The 16,152-nt window shown below is 33.5% G+C and overlaps 1 protein-coding gene across 1 annotated transcript in view; it reads right to left on the reverse strand.

The window, feature by feature from the left end:
• Positions 1–16,152, reverse strand: part of FSIP2 (fibrous sheath interacting protein 2) — an 86,802-nt gene that overhangs the window by 17,935 nt on the left and 52,715 nt on the right. Inside the window, exons 17-20 of the mRNA XM_082690936.1 lie at positions 9,657–15,680; positions 6,010–9,506; positions 2,900–3,394; positions 1,080–1,180 (exon numbers count right to left, since the gene is read on the reverse strand). Of these exons, the coding sequence (XP_082547062.1) occupies positions 1,080–1,180; positions 2,900–3,394; positions 6,010–9,506; positions 9,657–15,680 (10,117 nt within the window). The remainder of the gene's footprint in view (positions 1–1,079; positions 1,181–2,899; positions 3,395–6,009; positions 9,507–9,656; positions 15,681–16,152) is intronic.

A 16,152-nucleotide genomic window follows, 5' to 3' on the forward strand; every position in this document is an offset into this window, starting at 1 on the left:
GGATTGTGCAAAGGCAAGCAAAAATCTGGAATTTCCTACCATTTTGAATGTGGCTTTACTTTGATTACACATTCACTCGATTACTGCAAATATTTGACTATTTTTCAGAGCTCATAGAAGGTTATTTTATCAGCCTGTAGTTTTTGTTTGTTTGTTTCCTGGTTTGCCATATTGCTCTAAATTGACTTTTTTTTGATATCATCTAGGCCCTCTGTCTTCATCATTGATATAAACAATAGAGAGGTGCTCACATTAATAATGTATTTTAAAATAACCATTATGTAGGAAAGAGAGGCAATGATGGGTATCCCAAAAATAATGTCAGAGTCAGTGTCAAAAAGAAACAACTCCTTCATGCTATGTGGAAAGAAATGTAACCAGGCAGATTTTTCTCTTTATACCCATTCCTTCTCCTATAATTGAAAATGTTACCTCTTCTGGGTTATGAATATATGAATATAAGAATATTCATAAACTTAACAATTTTAAACAACTTTTAACTCTTGTAGATATGGTTATTAGATTTCAAGTCTACAGTATATTTTATTGTCTCTGTCCTCTGTAATTGCCACACACTCCCGACTTTATTCCTATAGTTGTCCAAACCTGAATTATCTTCTTATATAAATGCTCTCTATACTTAGAGACCCATATCAAACTCCGTTGTTTTCCAGACTTCATCTCTGAATGCTATACCTTACAATGCCCCCTTTCATCTTTTAATTCTTCTTACAGGCATTTATATACACTGGAACATTTAGCTACTGAAGCAGATTGAGCAGGAACTCCTTGGGTTGATAGTGCAGATATCAAATACACTAGCAAATTCTTGATCCAAGACACTGCTATACTATAAAAGATGTAGAAACCAGGTAACTGAAAATGAGGGATCAGGTAGAAAAGGGGACTGCCTCAGGAATTCTCCACAGTGAGAAGGTATAGGAGGGAAGAATAAGGAGTAAGGTAAAGTCCAATGCTGAATACTTGCCCAACTATAGTTTTACCAGGGACCCTATTCTTCCCATAAGTATTATTTTCATCTCAGATTTCTATTTTTGTATTGCTTTAATTTCATATACCTGGCAGATGAAATCAGATCTTCTTGGTTGTATGAAGATGAACTCATGATTCTATGTATGAAGTAATGTGTTGGTTCAGTACTAGGATTCCTTTTTTCTTTCTGGAGAAGTGAAAAACATATATTACGTAAAGTCGAGTTTGACATGTACTTTCTCACCTTATTGGCATACTTTGCACTCAAATCTAAACTATAATAAAAAAATTCTAGAGATTATTTAAAAGATGAATCTCTTATTTCTAATGAAAAGGTCTCTTTCCAAAATAATTTTTTTTTCTTTGGAAATGACTCAGTGCTGATGATCTATATTTTATATTGGAGTTTGAATAGTTTTTAATATAAATTTAAACAGTATTTGAAGAATATAGTTTTCCATTTCTGTACTTTACAAATATTTTAAATCTTATTTTACTAAGTACAAAAAGAAAAAGAACAGAGACATAAGTCTGGTCAATTCAGAAGTATTTCAAGTCAACCATCTTAATATGTACTCTGTTTATTGGGAAGTCATGTGATTTCATGACCATATTTTTAATGAGTATATCTTTATTATGATATTTCTTAAAATCCCAAAAAGCTACTATTATTGGGATTATTGTTCATATAATCCATTTTGAGTTTTTTTTTTAAAGATTTTATTTGAAAGAGAGAGAGAGCACGAGCAGATGGAAGGGCAGAGAGATAGAGAGAACCAGGATTCCTGCTGAGCAGAGAGCCCAACACAGGGCTCCATCCTAGGACTCTGAGATCATGACCTAAGTTGAAAGCAGGCACTTAACCCATTGAGCCACTCAGGTATCCCTCCATTTTGAGTTTTTCAAATGTTATGCTATAATATTTCTTTAGTTATCTATGAAGCCAGCATTTCTGACTATGAGGCTCAAGAAAATTATTCTGAAGACTGCATCTGGTCATGAAATCAAAAATAGCTTCCCAACAGATAGATCAGAATATGCATTAAGATAATTTACTTGTTAAGCTTCTGAATTGAACAGAATGGTATCTCTTTTCTTTTTCTCTTGTTCATCTCAGCTTTTATACATACCCAGGAATCATATCAAGTGGATACACAATAGAATTTTCTTACCAGGATATCCTAAATCATATACCCTTTCCAAAAACAGGTTTTGGTACCAGTTTTTGGACAATGATCACTGAAATTCAGACCACCATTTGAGGGGTGTGATTTTAGCGACAATAGCTATACCCCATGATAATAGTGGAGCTTATGGGCTGGTTATAAGGGTGACATTTAAAATATTTTGATTAGCTTGTTAATTTGGGGCATGTTGGCTAAGTAACTAAATAAGCTGGCTACGTAGCTTGCCCAAAGCACACATAGCTATTAAGTGAGAGTCAGGATTTAGACCCAGACGATCTAAATTTGTATGAATCTTTTTTTTTTTTTTTACTTCTTCCTACATTGACCCAATGTCTAGTCCTATCCTACCTGTATAAGTTTTCTTTACACAAAATATTCAATGGATATTTACCAGCCAAAATACAAAGGGACTGAAATTTATTAAATTATAGATTAAATAATTAGCTTGCATTTCTTTTCAATGGTTTATATTTTATGTTCTCCTTGGGCTTCTAACTAATTTAGGTCTCTTTCCATTATCTGCTTTCCCTCCGTTGAGTTTCATGGGTTCATCTGTTAATGATTTCTTTCATACCATAAATAGTACTAGGCTTAGGAGGAGACTGGAACCATTTTAGTATTCATTTGTGACTAATTAAGATACATTCTCAGACAGAATTTCTGAAGATCTCTACTCTTTCCATTGATATCAGTCACTGACAGCTATGTTTTTCATTCACCTTATTCTGTGGTTTTTTCTCCTGAGAGCCCGTTTCAGTCATGGTTGCTGAGCATGTGGCCATGTCAATCTCAGCAATAGCTCTTTTAACTTTTCTCTCTTTTGGTTCTATTATATGATTTGAGGTTGCTTCAGTACTTTCAATATTTATACTGGATGTGGGCTGACAACATTTGCTTAGAGACAAAAACTTTTTCAGGCTGCTTGTGCTTATTGTTGGCTTGGGAGAGACAACTTTGCTTTCTACTGGCTTCATGGCTTCTTTCACTTGGTCTTCAAATTGTTCTCTTAAGCATTCTTCTTGTACAATCTCTTTTAAAACAACTTCATCTTCAGACATTAGTTCCTCTTCTATGGTACTTGCTGAATCTTCTTGATCAATATCATGAGCTACTAACCGAATGATAAGATCTTTTTTGTTCTGAACATCTTTTAAAAGCTCTACCTTGGTGATATCAGGCTTTCTTATATTCTGAAATGAATTTCTGCAAACAGCCTGGAATTGAAGGTACATTGCATATTAAAAACAAATGCCTCAATCAATCTCCTGTGGTTCTATTATAATTTAACTACTTTAATATGATTTATAGTTTCAGTTTAGAGAGTATTATCTTCAAATGCCACTATTTGTATATTAACAATGTTTTAAAAAGAGGAAACAAATGAAAGTTATGAAAAATATTTGTGGTGTCTAGCATTTCTTTTATATTCCAGAGATCATATTAATCTATCTGAACTTACTCCAAAGTGTAGAGGAACATCTAACACTGGTTTCTTTTCTTTTTTCTTTTTTCTTAAGATTAAATTAAACCTAAATTTTGCTGCTTCATAATTTACATTTTGTTTTTTCATTGACCTTCAAAATTTTGGGACAGAATAGATACTATAATCTATTTTTCTGAAATTCTAGATAGGCAATCAGAGAGAATCCTAAATGTACGTATAGTCAATAAAAAAAAATCAAGATATTGTCTGATCTTGGCTTTTAAAAATGATGAATAACCAGACTTGTGAAGGTCTTAATCCTTATTCTTCCACTCCTGAACCTTTGCTTATATTTCCAAAAGAATTGTCAAAACAAGTCTTAAATTTTTTTTTTACCCTTCTAGTCAAGTCTTACTTCCCATTTCCAATATCTAAAGACAAATCAAAGAAAAGACAATTATAGATAACAGAATTTCTCTAATTTCTGTTGTTTTTGATGATACCACAGAACCTCCAAACTGACTTAATAGTCATAAACCTCAACATCATTTGTAATACTGCGAGCCAGTTTTTCAGACAATGGTGTCCTAAAAAAATATCTTCTGTGGAAAAATATAGAAACAGCTTTTTAAAGAAATTAAAACAATCAATTTTGATTTTCTGTGTCAGTAAGGGTAATTAATGGTTTAGAAAATAAAAAATCATCCCATATGGTGTTGGAATTTATTACTGTACATAATTTTGATATGTATATGCCTAGTGTTTTGGGAATCTATACTACTCAAAACAGAAAACAAAGCCCTGTTATAGAGCCATCAAATGTCTAAGTTCTTTGATCCAATCTACCTTTCTTTTATCTCTTCTCTGTCCCTATGCTACAGATAGACAGTGTTGATACCCAGATTGGTAAAAATCATGTGTCTTAATAGAGTTCTCTGTATCTATTTCTTTAATATACTTTTTAAAAAAAATTTTTAGGATGGCTTTTCTTCCCTTTAAAAAGACACAGGTGATTGTTTTGGTTTATTAAATATTCTCTTTCCTGCTTGGTGTGGTCTACAAATGACTTAAATAAAGAGAGGCAATGACTAAAAGTAAGATTTGTGACAGAAAATCCTACAGATAATTAAAAAACAATTTTGAGTAATGTTATTCTACAGTCTGTTCACATAAATTAAACCCCCAAGGGGTTATTTGTATATAAATGAAGACTGCTAAATAATATGCTAATAGAATGATAAGAACACATATATAATAACAAAACTTAAGGGTGAAAAGAACTGTCCTCTGATCCAAAAAGTTTAGGGCAAAGAAGATTAAATTATGCCTCAGTTCATGATGATCTCAGTATTTGAGTATGAAAACATAAAGCACTAATTAACATATTTACCAGCCCTAAGTCTTAGTTCAGTGTATTGCAGAACAGCATTGGAAAAAAATTCAAGTTTATGCTCGAGGGAGAAAAGGTCTATAAAACTTTGCTCCAGGCCACAGATTATTTCCCTAAGTACACTCAGTTTTCTAATGAGTGAACACCATCAATATAAGGGGATTTGACAAAAATCAAAATGTGTAGGTCAATGTATAGGCCAGACAATCCCTCTGTCCTCAGTGGTATAGTTTCCATGTAACAAGGACATTGTTTTGATATTTTAAAGTCCTACTTAGTTTAATGTATTTGGGGCCCTAGTATGGAGCATTAAGGCAGAGCTAGGTCCATAGCAAGAGGAAATTGGTTCATCAAAATGGCAGCATTATGGTAGCTGCCCTAGGTCTAGAATACAGGTAAAAGGGGAAACTGGGCATTTACTGAGAGTATAGAAAAATTTGAAGAGGCTAATATAATTGAAGTGAAATAATAAGAAACCAGTATAATCTAGGATTTTTAGTGGAATGTTTATTAACAAATGTTGCTCAAAGTAAAAAGATTACCACTGTATAAGCGATAAGTTTGAGAAATTAAACCGTTTTAAATTTTTGTAGATAGTTTTTGAAACCTCATATATCCTGATATTCCATTAACTGGCCTTTTAAAACTGCTTTTGATATCCACAATAAAGAACTTACAGGAGCTATGCAGGATTGTGTCTCTTCTGAATTGGCAATTGAAGATTATAAATAGTCAGCCTTATTTTACTACCTTTAAAAAAAAAAAAAAAACAGCAGCACTATGAACTGATTTTCATAAGAAAACTTGCCTGAGACCTTTAGAGTGAGCCCCTAAGCTGATATGGCAAGTCCCAGTAAATTATATGACTATATGGATGAACCCATGCAACCAGTTCTCCTATAGGGCTTGATAGTAACAACAAAAATGCATTCCCATATGCCTGTTGGAGGAAGGGAATCACAGAACCACTATGTCTCACTGTTCACTTATGTTTTTACTATTGCTTTTGCACTTACCTCAAAGGGTTTTACATCCAGTCGTCCCAACTTATTCAACGAGGAACGTCTTTCTCTCTTTATCTTTTCTATATTGGATGTGTCTGGTAAGGAGTAGCTTCTCCCATTTATTGATGCCTTTCTCAGTTCTGTTATACTATGTCCAGTGTTTCTTAAACACTCCATCTTGAGTTTCTCAAGAGGTTGAGTTTTTACAGAAATTACTGCTAAGTGTTCGGAGATAATTTCTGGATCTATTTTGATGGGTTTATTCCCAAAATGAGGAACTATTTTGATTGGAGAATTTCCAGTTGAATCTTGATATGACTCTTCTTCCTCTAACTCGTGTGTTATATCAATAGCAGCATGCTTTTGGGCCTTTTGAATAATTCTATCAACATCCAGATTTCCAAAGAAATTAGCATTTGAATTCTTTCTGGTAACTGTATCTAATGGAAATTGTGAAACTCCACTAATAATAAAACTAGCCACTTTTCTAGGGAAAACAGTGTTTGTACATTTTATATCATCATAAAGTTCTTCCTGGGTTCCAGACTGTTGGAGTACATTACTATAAATAGAATCAATAACCTGAGAAATCATTTCTATACTTTCTGGATTTAAAAGGTGTTCTTCAGGATTAGCAGCAACAAGATTAATATTACTTTGGGAAATTTCAGCTGTCACAGATTTTGTCAGTTGAGATGCGATTTTATTTAATTCGGGCTTTGATAAATTTCTTGCATCTTTGCTTGAGGCACTTGGCAACTTTACTATCTTAGCCAAAAACAAGGCCAATGCTTCCTCTAAAAACCTGGCATCTAACATAGAACCTTTTTTGGATGAAGACTTTTCCTGAGACTTAAATTCATCAGCAGTTTTGAGCACTTTTTCCATAATTTTGACAGCTTCCAAAACTAATCCTGAACTTGATACTTTGTCCTCTACTTGAGGTTGAAATTCAGAATTAGAAATTTCCTTCACCATTAAAAGACCTATTATATCAGAGAGGACATTACTTTTACCCATTAAATCTTTAAATACAGAAGTGTGTGAACCAGAGTGCTTTAAAACACTGGCATAAACAGAATTAACTACTTTTTCAATAGTTTCATTGTTAGCTAAAGGTAGAGCAGGGAATTCCTTGGCTGGTGATACAAGTTTAATCTTACTTTTGGAGATAAATTCTTGTATTGAATTTAATATTTTTGAGCTTATTTTTTGCATGTCAGTTTCTAGAGATTTGGTTCTTTCCTTATCCACTTTTGGAAACACAGATAAAAGTTTTGATAAAAATTTTACAGCAGTTTCTTCTATTATATTATAAGGCAGTATACGAACATGTGATGGTTGAGCCTGGAGAGCATCAGGAGTTTGGATAACATCTTTAAGAATATTTTCAACAACACTGTCAACTTCTGCACACTGATGTGGAGTTAGCTCTCCAGAAAAATAGTTTTGCAATTGACTGCCAGTCACTTCTTTCAGAACTAAGTCAACTATTGTTTCTGAAAGGATTCTGCATCCGCTGGCTACACAATTTTGTATTATCTCTTGTGATCCATACTGTGACAAGAGATTATTATAAATGGAATGAATCACTAATTGAATAATTTCATCGTCATTGGGATGTAAAGGTTCCACATATTGTATGGTCATATCTTTATCTTTGGAGATTGCTATTGTAACTGTATTTAATAATCTCATTTTAAGGAAATCCAGTTCTGTGAACCAATTGTACTCAGATGTTCCTACTTCAGTGTTGGATACTGTTGAAAAAATTTTGGCTAAAAGAGCAGAAATAACATTTTCCAAAAATTCACGAGGCAGCATGATAGTAGATGGTGGTAATGGTTGACATTCTTTGCTGGCTGTTTGTACCACCTTTTGGACCTTTCTAACAACATCCTTAGATTCCAGAGGCAAACATGCTGAAGTTGGAACCTCATCACAAAATATGAAATTAAGCTGATGTTGAAAAATTTCATTTATCACTGCACTGGTTAGTCTTCGTGCTAAATTTTCCCCATTATTTTTAATATTCTTACAGATCGAGTCTTGAGATTTATATTCCTTCAAAATATTGCACACAGAAGAATGGACTACTTTGTTAACCAGTGTTTTATCAATTCCTTGTATTTTATCTAGGAAGGGTATCTTATTTGATGATAGTGTTTCAGTCATTTTATGCATAAGTGGCACTTTATCCACGATTAGTTTGTTAATGTTGGATGATGTTTCGTCCGTAGTTGTTTCTTTTTGCCTGGGAAGTGCTTTAGGAACTGATGACACTTTATCAACAGGTGGAAAAAACTGATTTCCTTTATGTGGCCTAAAAACCTTAATTTGAGCATCTGAAAATTCCTTCAACAGTGACTCCATAAATTTCATAGCTATATCATAAAGTTCATCATCACTTACATTTTGACATCTGTCACCTATTCGTGTTTCTGATGATGAAGAAAAGAGCAATTTGTTAACCATCTCGATGATAACATCTTCTAAAAATTTAGCAGGGACAATTCCAGGTTTACCTTTTGATGGGTATTGAGGACTGTCTGATTTACTAGGTTCATTTTTAATCTCCTTATTTTTCAAATTTTCTGATTTTTTCCCTCTCTTACTCTCTTTCTCTTTTTCTTTCTCTCTCTCTGTCTTTTTACTTCTTTCTGTACTTCTCACTTTCTCTTTTTCCTCTTTCTCTTTGATTGGAAGACTGTTAATTGAGAGGGATGAATCTTTTGTTGAAACAGACTGTGTAAAATCTTGGCGAACTTCTTGAATTACATGTGATGTTGTATCATTTAGGGGAGTTTGGGGTTTTGAATAATCTGCTGATTCTGGAGAAGGATATAATACTAAAATATTGTCATAAATGTTTTCAATGACATTTTGAACGTATTCATAATCTGAGTACTGTTTCTCATTTATATCTGTTTGAGATGAAAGGTTTTTTTCATCCTCTTTTTTTGGCTTTTGGATAACTGTTTTCAAAATATTTTCTGTTGTGGTCTCTGTATTCCTCACTTTGGATGTCAAGGATAACTGAAAGGGCTTGTCTTCCTCTTTTGATGTATTTTCCCTTGTTTTGTCAATCTTCTTTTCATTGTTTATTTCAAAATTTGGTCCAGGTATTTCCTCCTCATATACTGTAACATCAGTAACTACTAGAGATTGTGTGTGTAACTTATTACCTTGTCTCCTCTCATCCTTTGAAGCTGATATGCTTATCTTCTCAATTTCATTATTTTTAAGAGTTACCCTCAAATCTGGTTCCTGCCTGTCTTTATGTTTCACACTAGTAGTTGGGCAAGTGACTCCTGATACATTCTTGTATTTTATTGAAATTTCCATTTTATTTTCTGTCTCTTTATTTTCATTTGTCACATTTGCAGCAGGCACTGATAACATGTTATTCATGTTGCTTTTCATAATTGTAGTTATAGAGGTAACTACTGGATCTTGAATGTCACCTTTTTTCATTGATGTCTCTTCAGTTTTGAAACTTTTCTTTCTATCTTTATTTTCATTTGTCACATTTGCAGCAGGCACTGATAACATGTTATTCATGTTGCTTTTCATAATTGTAGTTATAGAGGTAACTACTGGATCTTGAATGTCACCTTTTTTCATTGATGTCTCTTCAGTTTTGAAACTTTTCTTTCTACTTATTGTACTGCTATCTATTTCCAAAGTGTCTGACACATTTTTCTGGCCTGTGGTTACAGAGGTGTATTTATATGATTGTTTTGGTAAAGCAAGTTCATTCCCTTTCAAGCAACTGTTTATCTGTGTCGAGGTTTGCTGTGGTAGGTGCTGAACCCTTTGGGTGATGTTATCCGGATTTAGAAATGAAAAGAAGGTGGAAGACCAGTCTCCTGAAAAAAGTGGTTGAATCTTGAAAGCAGAGATTGCCTTCTGAGCTAAAGCAACAATCATTTCTGCTACAACGTTATTTTTGTCATCCTGAATATCACTAGAGCCATATTTTCCTATGAACTGATCATATACAAAATTGGATATCTTGTCAACTGTTTCTTTATCAATTGTTGGAAAAGAAAACATTTCCTCAGCATTTGGTAGAACTTTAATTTTACTTTTCCTAAATTCTCCTATCAGAGAATTTGCAAATTTTATAGCTAAGCCCACAATGTCAGGCTCTAGCATTTCTTTTTTCTTAGAATCTTCAGTAATACTTGGAAGAGAATAAAATTTATGAACAAGGTCAACAATTACATCTTCCAAAAATGTAGCTGAATATAGAGCAGGCTGTGTCTTTTCTTTACCAGCTTTACTAAGTACAGGCTTTTGCCCATATTCAGATACATCACTGGAAGATTCTTCATTATGTAAAAATGGCTGCAGATGATGATCCATGATTTCCTTCATGATGAATCCAGCTATTTTACTGAGGAATGAGCCTCCTTTTTGGTCTTCACCTTTCTGTACTTCAGCTTGAAATTCAGATTTTTTCAAAATATTATTACATATAGAGTCAACCAAATTCTCAATCATTTCTAATTGCATAGTTTCTGCATTCTCCTCTGCTGTGGCAAGACGGATCTCATGTTCAGAAATTTCTTTGATAATTTCATCTGTCAGCTTTGAAGTTGCATCTACAAACTCATAATCTGAGGTAACTTCTTCCTCTTTTAGTTCACTTTCAGTGTCAGGTGAAGGGAAGATATGCACTAGCAGCTTGTAAATCATATCTTCCAGAAGAGAACGAGGCAGCACAGTAATACATGATGGTAAGGTATGGCTATCACTTGTGATTACATTGAGCACATTTCTGATGATATTATCAGCTTGCGGGGAAGAATAAGAAGAAGACACTAATTCTCCAGAAACTAATGATTGCACCTGATAATCATAAATTTCCTCTAATAGCAAATAATATATTTTTCTTCCAAAACAAGCAGTGTCACTTTGTATAGCCCTGTATACTTGAATCAGAGATTTATATTCATCTAAAATTTTTTCATAAATAAGATTGACTGTTTTTTGAACAATTTCTTTATATCCTTCTGAAAAACGCATATCATCATCAAAGTTATCTGCAACTAAAATCTCTGATGTGGTAAACTCCTGAACAATTGAGTTTACTAAGGTTGTAACAATGCTGGTAATTTTGGTTTTTACTGTATCTGGGTTTTCAGCAGCCAAGAAATTATGTGAGAATGCATAAAGGAGTTTACATAAAAGCTCAGAAATTACTTCCTCCAAAAAGAAAGCTGAGTTCACAATGAAGGACAACTCTCTTTGTTTAGGATCTGCTACATTCTGTTTATCTGTTTGATCAACTGCAGATGAAACAAGAGTTTTATCTCCAGATAAAAATGACTGAAGATGGTGGTTAAAGATTTCTTTTATTATAAAACTTGCTATTTTTGAGACAGGTATGTTACTTATACCTTTTTTATCTTTTGTAAGAGATTGGTATAAATTTGAATATGAAAGATCAGCATAGATAGAATTAACCATAGACTGGATGTCTTTTTCTGAAATCATACTTTGTTTTCCATTTCCATGTTTAATAATACATATTGCATGTTTTGAAATTATTGACATAATTTCATTTATCAGTTTTATGACTGTATTACTTAGATCTGATTGAGTAGTAGTTGGGTGTTCTGTTCTGCATGCCAATGGACTCATCTGAGATATAAGCTGAGTGACAATTTTTTCCAAATGAGTATGTGATAACATGGTAGTATATATTGTTGATGTCTGCCTTTGAAATCTTGATTTGGTAATGTTACATTGAACCCTCTTCATCAAAACATTAGTATTGAGTTTGGAGTGTGACTTTAAAGGAAGCTTTCTTACAAGGTTTGGATGAATTTGGAAATCAAAAGTTTCAGCAAGGATGATTTGGGTTATCCTTGCAGCTAATGTCTTTGGGTCATTTAGAAAATCTTTGTCAGGTGTTATTTCCATCTCATATTCTTGCAGCAGTTTGCTGTACACCTTATCAATAATGTTCTTGACTATCTCTCTCTCCACTGGAGGCAAACACAATTGTTCCTCAGCATTTTCTAGAATGCTAACTTCAAAGTTTGAGAATTCCTCTGCTATCAAATGTATGAGTTTCTCAGCTTTATCAAACAGTTCATCTTCTGAATCTCTTACTGGTTTTGTTTGTACAATGCCTAATACCCTGTGGAGTATTTTGCTTAAAACCCCAGAGACTACATCTTCCAAAAAAGTTGAGGAATAAACAGTGGCATAAAACCACTGCTTTTTCTTATTGTCCAAATATGTGTATGCTGAAGAAGGTAATAAATTTCCATCCACAAATGGCTGAAGATGTTGTTGACAGATATGTTTAATGATAAACCCTGCTATTCTATCAATAAAAATATCACTACTGCTTGTGATATTTTGCTCAAATGGTTCTTGAGACTCAGAGTTTTGTGAAATATTTTTGAATACTGAGTCAACGAGATGCTGAACATCATCTTCTGAATAAACAAACTGAGTTTCTTCTTCATTTTTGGAAAATCGAATTTCATGTTGGGAAATTTTCATCCTAATATCACTGATTATCTTTGAAGCAATTTCATTGAAATTTGCTCTGGATCTGTCTTTTGGAGTTTCTCTGTCTGGAACAATGCTAGATGCAGAAGGAAAGATTCTAGATAATAGTACTCTTATCATGTCTTCTAAAAATGTGTATGGAAGCAAAGTGTTATATGGAGATAAACTCTGACTTGGCTTGGTAGATTTACTGATGTTACCAAGAATGTCCTGAACAATATTCTCAGCCCTTGAAATTGAATGAGAAGATGATGACAAATCGCCAGAGAAGAGTGGATGAAGAAGGTAATCTGAAATAGCTGCTATAATTAAATTGGTAATATTTTCCACAAAAATATCACTGTCTTTAGACTCTTTATCAACTTCGGGGTCTAGCCCATGCTGTTTTAAAACATTTCTATAAATTGAGGTGACAAGTTCATCCACAATATCTATATTTACAGAGGTATAAGATTGTTCTTTGTCATCATATAGAAAGTGAATTTTAGCTTTGTTAAAATGGCTATTTATTGAGTTCACTATTTTTTGGGTCATATTTTCCAGTTCAATTTCAGTGTCGTGCTTTGGATTAAAAATCTTTGATAAAAGTCTGGCAACAATTTCCCCTACAAATGTCTCTGGATAAATACCTAAGGGTGATGGTGTCTGGAATCTGTGTGACTCTTTGACTTCATTAAGAACCTGCTTAACCATATTTGATACTGCATCCAATGGAGTCTTTGGACGAGGTAAACCTTCTCCACACAAAAATGGCTGAAGATGATTTTCAATAATCTCTTGGATAATAAAACTGGCTATTCGGTCCATCATAATTGGGCTTCGGCTGACTATACTTTTCTGTATTGAAACAAGAGACTCAGACATTTGCACAATATTACTATAAACAGAATCCACCATCTTCTGGAGGTTTTTTCCAGTACATAGATACTGATTATCATATATAGTGAACCAAATTTTATGTTTTGAAATGGCCGATATAACCTTATTTATTATACAGGTAGACATTTCATTGAAATCAGAACTCATGAAATATTTGTTTCCCAAAGGGGAAGCCTTGTTGGGTGAAGGAATGAGTTGAGATAAAAGTCTTCGGATGATATCTTCCAAAAATGAGTGGGACAACATGGTGCTGTAGCTTGTTGAAGACCTAAACTGGGAAGTAAATTTTCTCATGTTATTTTGAAGTTTCTGCAGTATAATTTCAGCTTGGAGAGGGTAATAGGAATTTGGAATGAGCTTTCCTCTGAAGCAAGATGGGAGTTGGTAATCTAAAATCTCTGACAATATGCCATTAGTTATTTGTTCTGCTATTGAGGTATTGTCACATGCTTGATTATCATCACAGGTCACTTTCACTGTATATTGCTGTAAAACATCATAATAAACTGAGTCAACAATTCTACTAATAGTTTCTTTATGGATTGGTGGAAAACACAGCCTTTCTTCAACATTCCGTAAAACGGTAACTTGTGCCTTATTAAACTCATTGACTACATTGTTAACAAATATTGTATTCATCTCATAGAGCCAGTCCTCAGTGATATTTTTGTTTTTGTCCCACAGTGAAGTAGAGAGATTAAAAAACAGTTCTGAAATTATTTCCTCCAAAAACGTGGCTGAGTACACACCTGTATTTATATCTCCTGGATAGAGCTTATTATGGATGGGTATTGAATCCACATCTTTTGTTCCCTGTCTTTTGAGAGGTGACACAGAGGCGGAATTTACTGAACATTTCTTGCCAAATGGTGCTTTTACTTTGGAGCTAACCCCACTGGGATTATTCAGGGATCCTGTCAAAGCATTACCATTGTAACTCATGAATCCTAAAAAGGCTTTACCTTGTCCTAATTCTGTTAATTCTGGCCCTTTTGCATTTATGAAACTAGACTGCATTTCTTTTCTTGTATACTTCAAAGGCTTATTTGCAGAAGGTGGACTTTGGGGGAGTTGTACACTGTGACATAGTTTGTCCATCAATGATTTAACCAAGCTGTGGGAAATAACAGTAAGCATAGAGTCTGATGATAATAAATCTTGATCCATTTCTGCCAGATTTTCTAAAAAGTCTGACATATAATCTCCTTGAAATTGTTCACAGTCCATTTCTCCCTTACAGAAATCAAATTCTTCATCTTCTACACTTTGCAGTGTTTTTAAAAGTTTACATTCTTCTGCTGATATTTCATTGGAAAGAGGGCTATTATCAAGTAAAACAGTGTTTGTGCATTTTTCCAAAAGTGTTCTGATAAGTTTCTCACACACAATGTTAAGAAGAAAAACTGATTTGGGGGTGAGGCCTAAGTTATTTCCAAGTAGGCTATTACTTTGCTGATGATCTGAGGATGGAAAAAATGTTCCTGCTTTTTTATCAGAATTCATGGCTTCGCTTGGATGTTCATCTGGTAAAAATAAATCTAAAACAATATTAAAAACTTTATTGACTACTTCTTTGGATTCACGAGTTTTTAGGGTACCAATCAGATTGTCTAACTTACATGCCAGATAATTTAATTTACTTTTTTGAAGGAGATGATCAGTTTGGTAATTAGATGATTTCCGATCTCTGAAGCCTTTCTGTCTTTCCATGGCATTTGTTTCATTGCAAATGGTCACACTATTTCTTCTAAACATGGAAAATGATTTTTCTCTTCCATTGCTTTCAAGATGATGGTTTATTCCTATTTCTTTGGACATTACATGAATCACTCCTGTTAAGAGATCCTGAAAGAGATTATCAAAGTCAGCAGAAGCTGCTCTTGGGCAGTAAATATACTTTGTTTTTAAAGGAAACATTTGCTGTGCATTGTCAACCTCTATAATGTTTCTGTTAAAAAGGATTTCAGTAACAATATCAGAAATTCTTAAAGCAAGTTCTCCAACAGAAATTGACCTGCTTTCAAACGTTTGAGAATCAATAGAAATAATCTTATTAAATCCTACATTTTGGCTTTCCAGTATTTTCTCCCTTTCTCTACTATCTTTGGTGTTACCAGAAATGCTTGAAGTTAAATGGCAAATGATAGACTCAGTGAGATGTTCACAAAGTTGATTAAGTGAAGAATCATTGTAGATACTTCTTAGAGGCTGTTTTGATTCACATTTTTTCCTTGACAATGTAGAAATAATAGACACCTTCTCCTCACTGGAAACTGGAAGAAAAATTACCAGTTTTAGCATGCATAAAGAGAAATATATAAAATTCAATATATTGATAATTATTTACATTTGAATTTCACCTATGGAATATCTCCCTAAAGAAAAAGAAAAACATAGTCAAGAAAGAAATTGGGTTTTCTTCAGACATTTATTACCCACCTGTGGAATCTTAATTTTAGCCAGAAAATTGAGAAAATAACCCTAAAGAATTTAAGTCTCTCAATTAAGTGCTGATATCTGTCTTCTTAGATGGGTTAGGAGCTCTAAGAAGCTGGAAATCATGGAGCAGAAAACTGATTTCCAAGTTTGATGTTACAGTTTAGCTTGTCTGCAGTAATCTCTAGAGAGCTCATGCAATTATTTAAAATTTATTTTTTAGTGAAAATATTTAGTGTTAGGTTACCAGTTACTTTTTGGAAAAGAATTTATTTATTTATATGTTTGAGTCGGGGGAGGAGCAGAGGG

The sequence above is a fragment of the Mustela nivalis genome, assembly GCF_964662115.1.
Source record: "Mustela nivalis genome assembly, chromosome: 11".
Classification (NCBI taxonomy): Eukaryota; Metazoa; Chordata; class Mammalia; order Carnivora; family Mustelidae; genus Mustela; species Mustela nivalis.